This window comes from Camelina sativa, chromosome 18 (assembly GCF_000633955.1).
Source record: "Camelina sativa cultivar DH55 chromosome 18, Cs, whole genome shotgun sequence".
Lineage (NCBI taxonomy): Eukaryota > Viridiplantae > Streptophyta > Magnoliopsida > Brassicales > Brassicaceae > Camelina > Camelina sativa.
Window position 1 is genome coordinate 3,764,992 of NC_025702.1, and position 9,654 is coordinate 3,774,645.

At 37.6% G+C, this 9,654-nt stretch overlaps 4 protein-coding genes across 10 annotated transcripts in view; all 4 read left to right on the forward strand.

The window, feature by feature from the left end:
* On the forward strand, positions 1 to 1,524 carry LOC104760500 (beta-glucosidase 13-like). Of its 2 annotated transcripts, XM_010483438.1 has the most exons (2): positions 1 to 1,125; positions 1,177 to 1,524. In XM_010483438.1, exons 1-2 carry the CDS (start codon positions 1 to 3, stop codon positions 1,522 to 1,524), a joined length of 1,473 nt encoding a protein of 490 aa, XP_010481740.1. The 2 variants fall into 2 exon arrangements, with proteins under 2 accessions (XP_010481740.1, XP_010481739.1); XM_010483437.1 differs by having other exon boundaries at positions 1 to 1,524.
* On the forward strand, positions 5,033 to 7,566 carry LOC104760499 (ycf3-interacting protein 1, chloroplastic). The gene is made up of 6 exons (XM_010483436.2): positions 5,033 to 5,524; positions 5,619 to 5,663; positions 5,762 to 5,875; positions 6,473 to 6,553; positions 7,037 to 7,204; positions 7,376 to 7,566. Exons 1-6 carry the CDS (start codon positions 5,168 to 5,170, stop codon positions 7,463 to 7,465), a joined length of 855 nt encoding a protein of 284 aa, XP_010481738.1. The 5' UTR covers positions 5,033 to 5,167; the 3' UTR covers positions 7,466 to 7,566.
* LOC104760498 (uncharacterized serine-rich protein C215.13-like) lies at positions 7,505 to 9,145 on the forward strand. Of its 5 annotated transcripts, XM_010483435.2 has the most exons (3): positions 7,506 to 7,597; positions 7,790 to 7,888; positions 7,985 to 9,145. In XM_010483435.2, the coding sequence occupies exon 3, from the start codon at positions 8,089 to 8,091 to the stop codon at positions 9,040 to 9,042; it is 954 nt and encodes a 317-aa protein (XP_010481737.1). In that variant the 5' UTR covers positions 7,506 to 7,597; positions 7,790 to 7,888; positions 7,985 to 8,088; the 3' UTR covers positions 9,043 to 9,145. The 5 variants fall into 5 exon arrangements, with proteins under 5 accessions (XP_010481732.1, XP_010481737.1, XP_010481733.1 ...); XM_010483430.2 differs by having other exon boundaries at positions 7,505 to 7,597; positions 7,751 to 9,145; XM_010483431.2 differs by having other exon boundaries at positions 7,790 to 9,145.
* Positions 7,536 to 9,654, forward strand: part of LOC104760497 (uncharacterized serine-rich protein C215.13-like) — a 9,405-nt gene continuing 7,286 nt past the window's right edge. For both annotated transcript variants that reach the window (XM_010483422.2, XM_010483426.2), the window contains exon 1: positions 7,536 to 7,597. The gene's annotated coding sequence lies outside the window, so the exon portion shown is untranslated. The remainder of the gene's footprint in view (positions 7,598 to 9,654) is intronic.

The window sequence follows — 9,654 nt, forward strand, 5'->3', positions numbered from 1 at the left end:
ATGAGAGCTAAATATCTTTGTTTACTAGTGTTCATTGTCTTGGCTTCTAACGAAGTTGTTGCCAAGAAACACTCTTCAACGCCTAAACTAAAAAGAAGTGATTTTCCAAAAGATTTCATATTTGGAGCTGCAACGTCTGCTTACCAAGTCGAAGGAGGTGCTCACGAAGACGGTAGAGGACCAAGTATTTGGGATACATTCTCCGAAAAATATCCAGAGAAGATTATAGATGGTAGCAATGGATCTGTTGCTGATGATTCTTACCATCTTTACAAAGAAGATGTAGGTTTACTACATCAGATTGGCTTCAATGCTTATAGATTCTCCATCTCATGGTCGAGGATCTTGCCACGTGGGAATCTGAAAGGAGGAATCAACCAAGCCGGTATTGATTATTACAACAACTTGATCAATGAGCTTTTGTCCAAAGGAATCAAACCTTTCGTCACTCTTTTCCACTGGGACACACCACAAGCCCTTGAAGATGCTTACGGAGGATTCCGCGGCAAAGAGATTGTGAATGATTTCCGCCATTACGCGGATCTTTGCTTCAAGAGTTTTGGAGATCGAGTGAAGCATTGGATGACATTGAACGAGCCATTGACAGTGGTGCAACAAGGATGCGTTGCAGGTGTCATGGCTCCAGGAAGATGCTCAAAATTCACAAACCCTAACTGCACCGCCGGAAACGGAGCTACCGAGCCTTATATCGTTGGTCACAACCTCATCCTAGCTCACGGAGAAGCAGTCAAAGTATACAGAAAAAAATACAAGACATCTCAAAAAGGTCAAGTCGGTATCGCCTTAAACGCGGGTTGGAACTTACCTTATAATACAGAGTCAGCCGAGGACAGGTTAGCCGCGGCACGAGCCATGGCATTCACATTCGACTATTTCATGGAGCCACTTGTGACCGGTAAATACCCGGTTGATATGATCAACAACGTAAAACACGGTCGCTTACCTACATTTACTACAAAACAATCTAAGATGCTCAAAGGATCATACGATTTCATTGGGATCAACTACTACTCATCTTCTTACGCAAAGGATGTTCCTTGCTCTAACGAAAACGTTACACTATTCACTGATCCTTGTGCCAGCATCACAGGTGAAAGAGAAGGAGTTCCCATAGGTCCAAAAGCTGCATCGGATTGGCTATTAATATATCCCAAGGGAATCCGTGATCTCCTCCTCTCTGCAAAATACAAGTTTAAGGACCCGGTTATATACATAACCGAGAACGGGAGGGATGAAGCTAGTACCGGTAAAGTCTTACTTAAAGATGGTGAGAGGATCGATTACTACGCTAAACATCTCAAGATGGTTCAAGATGCAATCTCGATTGGAGCCAATGTGAAGGGGTTTTTCGCATGGTCGTTGTTGGATAACTTTGAATGGGCAACGGGATACACGGTCCGGTTTGGACTGGTTTACGTGGATTTCGACCATGGACGTAAGAGATATCTCAAGAAATCGGCAAAATGGTTTAAAAGGTTGTTGAATAAGAAGAAAAAGAATTGATGATTAATAACTATTTTAGGTTTAATAAATATTTCCGCAATGTGTGCGGTTTATTTAAAAACAATTATTGTTGATTAATAATTAAATATTGAAGCAAATCTCTGATACTAATGATGATTTTTGCAATTAAAAATGTTAAAATCTCTGTATTATTATTTTCTTTTTATTCTATTTTGAGTTGAAAGAATAATAATATTATCTAAAGTAGTAAAGCGTTTCGAGGCAAATCAACAGCCCCGTCTTAACGATTTTGACAACCTTAGGCAAAACACTTAAAATGGACCTTTTATTAAAAAAATTCCCAACAAATATGATAAAATTTAATATCAAATAAAGTAGAAAATAAACTAGATCACTGTCAAAAAGAAAAATAATTTTTTTTTTGTTGTAGATAAAAAAAATTCTTGGTTTAGAGCTTCAATGGTTCGTCCACACATGCATTCCAAGTCTCCAACTACAAGGTAGCTAAATCTGAAACATAAAATAAACTATCAATTATTTCAAGAGAATAACGATCATATGAAACGTTTCATTCTACCCTTTGTTGATGCAAAATCATTGATAATTGTTTCAAAATCCAAACTCTCCAAAATATCTTTTTCAATGCATAAAATTGCTAAACCATTCAATCTTTCTTGAGACATTGATGATCTCAAATAATTTTTCAGCAATTTTAGCTTAGAGAAACTCCTTTCCGCTGATGCTACTGTCACAGGAGTGGTTAGTAAAAGTCGATAAGCAATAACAACATTTGGATAGCAACCAATATTTTTTACAAACTCAAGAACCTCAATAGGTGTCATAGCTTCATCCCGTAAAGTCACCTGCAATATTCTTAACTCAGAAAAAAAATCATCCAAATCAACATCTGATGAACCACAATGAGAAAATGTATTATGAAAATTAGTGCACCTTTCTCTTAATTCAATAGCATCAAGTGACTTTAGTTTCACTGAATTATATAAAAATCCAAAAACAGTCTCAAATGTTCTCATTTTCTCAAATCTACTTCTCAAAGAAGCAATTGCCATATCCACTACAACCAAAAAATAATCAATTTTAAAAGCATCTTCAGGTGTTTGAATTACTTCATCATGATTGTTCTCGTCAAACTGTTTTTTCTTAAACCTCCGACGCTTACTTGGAAATACGACATCAACATCCATATCATCAGCAAGACCTTTAGCTATAGTCATACTTGAGCTAAATCCATCATTTCTATATTTCTCAAAAAAAGACATCACACCTTCTACTTGCTTCATTGCATTATCAATACACATATTTTTAGCTTGTAAGTTCTTACTCACCAAGTTAATAGCAAACAAAATGTCATGCCAAATAACCATGCCAAGTAAAAACTCAAAATTTTCAAGTGCATCTACCAAACTTTCAGTTTCACTCTTTGATATAGCATCATCGCACAAAGTATATAATTCTAATAAAGCTGACCTTATTTGAGGAGTTTGATATCTTATAGCCTTGACACTTTTGATTCGACTCTCCCATCGAGTATTAGAAAGATTTTTTACCGTAAAACATGGAACATGCTTAAGTAAAACATTCCATCTTTTGGTAGAGCCTGAAAATAAAGTATATATGCGTTGCACAATCCCAAAAAAAGATACAGCTTTCAAGCAAGAATGTGCCATGTCACTAACAACTAGATTCAAGCTATGACAAGAACATGGCATAAACAATGCTTTCGGATTTATTTCTAGCATTCGCTTTTGAACTCCTTGGTGTTTTCCTTTCATATTAGAACCATTATCGTAACCTTGTCCTCTCACATCATTAATATCAAGATCAAGTGACTTAAGAGCATTTTGTAATTCTTTAAAGAGGCCTAGTCCCGAGGTATCATCTACTTTCAGAAACTCTAAGAAATACTCTTCTATTTTTATCCTTTCAGTTGACATATTTACGCATCGTACTATTATACTCATTTGTTCTTGATGACTCACGTCGGGTGTACAGTCAAGGATAATAGAAAAGTATTTTGCCTCTTTAATAACACTTGTGATAGAGAACCTGACCTTATAAGCGAGAAGAGAAATCAGCTCATTTTGAATGTTATGACCAAGATAGTGATGATGTATCTCATGAGTTTGGATGCGTCTAATATGATCCTGCATAATCAAATCAAATTCAGCAATCATCTCAATCATCCCTAAAAAATTACCATTACTATCTTGATAAAGTTTATCAGTTGAACCCCGAAATGCAAGATTTCTTTTGGAAAGACATTTCACAACAGAAATTATTCTGTATAAAACTTGTCTCCAACGTTCTTTTTCTTTTGCAATTTCTTTTTGGAATTCTTTATCAATAGTTAGATTACTTTGAAATCTAACTTTTACATCATTCCAAATCCTCATATTAGCCATATGTTCCTCACTTTTCTCATGATTTTTTAGCCTATCACCAATATGTTTCCAATCTCTTAAACCTTCGGATGCTAATAAACTTAATTGACCATGAGTCTGAAATAACTTACAGCAAAAACAATACACCTTATCCACATACTTTGAGTAAACCAACCACTTTCGATCATCAGTTTCTCCATTACTCAACTTTCTAAAATAATACTTATATGCAAAGTGCCTTTTAGTTTCATCATCTATAGGGAACACATTATTTATATCTCTTTTCGGTCCTTTTTCAATCAACAAATCCCTTGTTTTGTTGTCAAGATTATTCCAATTTCTAGGATCATAGATATCGACAGGAGGAACAGGAACTGGTTCATCAACATTCAAACTTTCAGTATTAGGTGGATTCGACACATTCTCATGAGACTCATTCACAACATCATCTAATTTTTCACTTGAATGATCATGAGGATTCACACTAGGTTCTTCTACACTAGCACTCGTACTAGCTGCAGTTTTTTTTTAACAAACTTATCCATAGATCCTCTTTGAGATTCTATAAATTGATCTTGTTCTTTTTTTCTCTTTCTTTTGTCATTCCCACACAACACCATGATTAAATAAAAAAAGGAACAATGTCACCTGGTACTAAGAGTTGTGTAGTGCACGTAAGAGAAAAGTCACTTTGTCGTCCACTCTTCCTGCAGCGTTTAAGATCCAGGGATGCCAGGCACGAAACTGCAACCTGTTTAAACTGATGATTGATGAATAAAAAAAGATGATTAGGTTGTTTTGTGAATTGTGATTAGTGAATTGTGAGCTAAAAGGGTTTTTGATATGATCGGCGACGTCGACGGCGTGAGTGTCTCAAAAGCCAACGATATTTTCTTATTAATTAAACAACTTTTTTTTGGGTCTTTTGATCTTAAACACTTATTTTTAATGGACCCTTTTTGTTCTAAATTTTTATTCGAGAGGCCTTTTTATTCTTTAATTTTTTTTTTATGAATTCACACCAAAAAAAATTATTGGGCCCTTTTAATATTGGACCCTGGGCAAATGCCTACCCTGCCATGGGTCAGAGACGGGCCTGCAAATCAACATATATCAGCCACTCGTATTATCTTCTTTCCCAATCTTATACGAATTCAATTTTATCTTTTAATTGACAAATTGAGTTTTAACATTTGGATGATTTGAATCGTCTTCTTCCTCTAGATATCTTCAGAGAGATGCAGAATCTGTGAAATCGTGTTTTTTGGTTAGAAGAAATTATGGTGACGCAGATGTTTCAGTTGCCGTTACAGTACTGTGTTTCGAGTTTTTATTCTTCTTCCGGCGGCCAACGGAACTACGGTGTTTGTTCGCCGTCTCCGGTTGTTATTTGCAGTTTTAGTGGTAATTCTGATGATCGTTGGGTGAGGCGGAGTAAGAAGAATCGGAGATTCGGTAGTTTGATAGCTAAGCAGGAGAAAGGAGATGTTACGGAGATTCGTATTCCGGTTCCGTTAACGTTGGAGCAGGAAGAGAAGGAGAAACAAGACAGAGATGATGAAGATGATGAAGATGTATACGAAGAAGGAGACGAAGTCGATCCTGAAGATCTCAAATACGTTAACGAGATCAAACGGGTTTGAGAGAATTTTTGGTTTTGCAGATTTAGCTGTGTGTGTGAAAATTTGTAGATTGTTGAAATTAGAATTTTGTGTGTGTGTTTGTGATTAGGTATTGGAGCTTCTCAGGAGGAATAGAGATATGATCTTTAGTGAGGTAAAGCTGCATTTTCATGGTTCTGTATTGGTTTTTAAGGATTGGTTTAGGATGAGATATTAAGTCAGAGCTTGGGATTTTTGTTGCAAACTATACAGGTTAAGTTGACAATCATGATTGAGGATCCAAGGGAAGTGGAAAGAACGAGGCTGCTTGGAATTGAAGATTCGGAGACCCCAAGTAGGGATGACTTGGCTGAAGCCTTGGAGCAGGTTACTTTTTTGTTTTCTCAACATGCACCTTTTGATATTATTGCCTCGTCAATCTTGAATCTGCCTTTGCCTTACCATTAGTGAAATAGAATCTGTCCTCATACATGTACCTTAAGATAATTGTAAGACAAGGGAATACATATATGGTTTACAGTTCTAGGAGTGTTCATAGAATGCTATTGTGAATCAGTTGGTTTGGTCGTGTGGAGTGTGGTTGTTTTGTTCTTCTTCTTCTTCTTCTTCTTCTTGTACATCAAGGCTGATGTATAATTACGGCAGTTACTTGCAAGTTCTGCTCAACCAACCTTTCTTGAGTTGCATTCATGCTTGATCTGTTACATTTATGGTTTTAATGGAACATTTTGCTGGCTTTCTAAGATCTGAGCTTCGATAGAAAACTTTTCCAAGGCATATATGTGCTTGTGATAGAATTACTACTACCCATCATGATGTCAAGGTGTTACTTCAGCACACCAAGTTAAGCAGTTTTCTTTGTGTAGTTACAAGGGGTGATCAAGTGGCAATTTGGTGTTGGAAGTAGTTTTCTTTTGACATTAGTATGAAGATCACTAAAAAGGTTTTGGTGTGTTCTCACAGGTAAATGATGGGAAAATCCCTAAGGATCGTGCCACTCTCCGGATGCTTCATGAGGAAATGATGCGTTGGCCAAATTTAGAGGTACCTCTTATTAGTACCCCCACCATTTTTCTCGTTATAGGTGAGATTGGTAGAGAAAATTTGGTACCTTTTCGCCTTAGGCAATTTAAATCCATGATGAAACCAATCCTGTAAGCCTATAAACTTTCACATGTCCCAAATTTCGTGATGCATCCATTGAAATCATACACATTTGTTTATCAATATCTCTTCCTCAAGAAAATCAGACTCATAAGACATCCAGTTGAACTAGGCATGAAAGTTTCTGCTAAAAAACATAGAAAGCCTAATGAATTGGATATTTTGTCCCAAGTGGCAGTGTGCTGTTGGTACAAGACCTTTCATATCTTCATTTTAATTGATTGTGGTGATTCCTTTATCGGTGTGTAAATATGATTGAAGAGATCCCTTTTTCTTTGTGTAACTCGGTGGCTGCTAATATACATTTAGTTAATTAGCTTAGCAGAACTCTGTTTTAAGGCTTTATCTTCTCTATCGTAAAAGGTTGAGGTGTCAAAGAAGCAGCGAGGAAAATCAATGTATGCTAAATCCACAGACACCGGGATAGATCCAAAAGAAGCAGCCAAGAGACTTAACATAGAATGGGATTCAGCTGCTGCAATTGAAGACGCCGATGTCAATGATGAACAAGGAGTAGTAACCAAAGTCGCGGTTTGTTCCCAAATCTCTCTCAAACGATTTTACAGACTACTGATTTTACCTAGAATCCATTACTCTTTCTGTCTTTCATAATATTGCCAGCGTTCAGTTGTTGACAATGACATTTTGTGTTGTAACTTGGGATCTGATTGATATTTTTCCTGCCTTCTTAATCTGTTGCAGGGTTATGGAGCGTTGTACTTTGTATCGGCTTTACCAGTTATCATCGGTGTCTCTGTTGTATTAATCTTGTTTTACAATTCCCTTCAGTAGAGTCAAATCCATTTAGTTTTTGCACACCACCACCATCATTGATGTTTTGTAACTTAAGATCATGAAATAAATTTAAAATTTTTAAAGCACATTCTTCCTTATTCGTCGGCTTGTGGTCTACACAAACTTCAGGTAAAGTACTCCAAACCCTTTGGTAATATTATAATAAGTGTGGTTCGTGCGAGCATATCTATCATGATCTGATATTGTCTCAATCCTGGGCATAGTCTCATGTCAACGATGTTAAATAATTTTAAACCTTCTATTATTTGTTTATGTTTATAGTTATAAAGTCAATAACCTTAGGCCGAGACTAATACGCAGGACGCGGAAAGAAAGCTGGACGTGCAAATCATGACTCAGTGTAGCCACTATAAGCCACCAGACGTGCAATCCATGCTTACTCTTTGTGACTCTGTATAAGTATCCATCATCTCTTAGCCTTAATACTTAGCCATTTGTCATTTTCTTTTCTTACTAATTGACAATTCAGGTTGGAAAATAAAATGGTGGCTGCAGTTCTTCTGCCAACGGTTAGCTTCAGAGACGAAAGTTCTCGTGAGGATTGGCAAGTTCTAAGCAGAATCGATTCGAAGAAGAAGATTCTGGTCAAGCAAACGAGTATGATTCAATCCGAGAGAGATATATCCATGGACCCGAAATCAATCAGGTCGTTGTCTATGTCTGGTTCGATGAGAAGGAACGATAGCTTCGATATGGTTCTCTTACCGGCGATGTCACCTCCTAGAGATTTAGATTCGCCTATGCCTCTTCCGTTGCAGCCAGTTCGGACTAAATTTCTGAGCCGTAGCCTCCCAAACTCAACCGCTGCTTCTCCAAGACAACGTTCGGGTCTAATGCGGTCGCTCAAAAACAAGGAACAGGACTCATCTTCTGCGGCATACAAGAGAAGCAAATCTTGTGGGTCTACTAGCAAGAGACTCTCCCTTAAGAGGAACTCGTTCTTCATTAAAACCGAGTCGAACAAGAGCATCAGCAATAATAATACATTAGAAGACGGATTCAAATGCAACGCTCTGTGTTTATACCTCCCTGGTTTCGGTAAAGGAAAACCGATCAGATCATCACGGAAAGATGATTCTTCTTCCTTCACTCGAACTACCACAACGACGACATCATCGTCATCAACCATTACCGTTTCAAGAACCGTATCCGTCAGAGAATCCACAACCACTACCACAGTGATCTCAGCTCGAGCTTCAATGGAGAAATTCGATTGCGGCTCATATACTTCGGAATCCGGTGGAGAAGAAGGAGGAAATCACTTCTATGACTTACCGTCCGAGCTAATAAAAAGTGGTTCTGGTGATAACGACCATGACGATCCCGTTTCAGCGGCTTTCGTGTTTGACAAGGAACCTGTTGAGAAAGAGATCAAAGGTGTTTTAAAGGTTTCTGGTTCGAAAAACAGAAAATCGATGGAGTCTTCTTCACTGCGTCAGGTTCGATTCTCCACGTCATCACCGGTTTCATACCCTACGTCTCCGGTGATCTCTCCACGGTTGTTAGAAGCCTCCAAGAATTTCAATGCTTTCTTGGAAGCTCAAGCCGTTTGACTGATGATGGAGTCTTTAACTACGAATATATAATATAAAATGTAATATACCAAAGTCATGTCAAACATTTTCCTTTGGTAATATAAATTCCCAAAATTCAATATATGAATGTATTTTGTAGGCATGTCTAGTTTGATTTAGTCTCTCGATTGGTTTATGCAAAACTTCTTTGTTATTTGTAAAAATTAAACGTCAAAAACAAATGAAAAGTTTAATACCATTGGCGTGTACATTTTGCAAACATAGCTGTTGGATATGGGTTTCACCCAGCCTTAACAGGCCATCCGATCGGCCCATCTCAGGATTGGTCAATAAAACTAGAGGAAAGCGTTGACTAGCGGATACGCGATTCTGGGCCGAACAAGCTTCTAGAAGGGCCTAACTCGACATCCAGCCCGCTAAGCGACGGCCCTAACAGAGACGATCGCCATTTGCGGTACCACATCGACCCCAAAGCGCAAGGATAAAACGTCCCATCAGCTATAAATAGAGGCTCTCTAGCCAAAGAGAGAGGACATTCTGGAACGGGAGTCTAAACTGTTGAGTAGATTCTAGTTCTAAGTTTAGTAGTCTTCAAGCAAGAGTTCAATATTGTAATCAGTCGACCGACTC

Bases quoted from the DNA above. Each gene is read 5' to 3' on its own strand.
- LOC104760500 (XM_010483437.1), top strand. From the start codon at position 1: ATGAGAGCTAAATATCTTTGTTTACTAGTGTTCATTGTCTTGGCTTCT.
- LOC104760499 (XM_010483436.2), top strand. From the start codon at position 5,168: ATGGTGACGCAGATGTTTCAGTTGCCGTTACAGTACTGTGTTTCGAGT. The intron at 5,525-5,618 runs GTTTGAGAGAAT...GTTTGTGATTAG, and splicing joins ACGTTAACGAGATCAAACGG to GTATTGGAGCTTCTCAGGAG. The intron at 5,664-5,761 runs GTAAAGCTGCAT...CAAACTATACAG, and splicing joins GAGATATGATCTTTAGTGAG to GTTAAGTTGACAATCATGAT.
- LOC104760498 (XM_010483430.2), top strand. From the start codon at position 7,972: ATGGTGGCTGCAGTTCTTCTGCCAACGGTTAGCTTCAGAGACGAAAGT.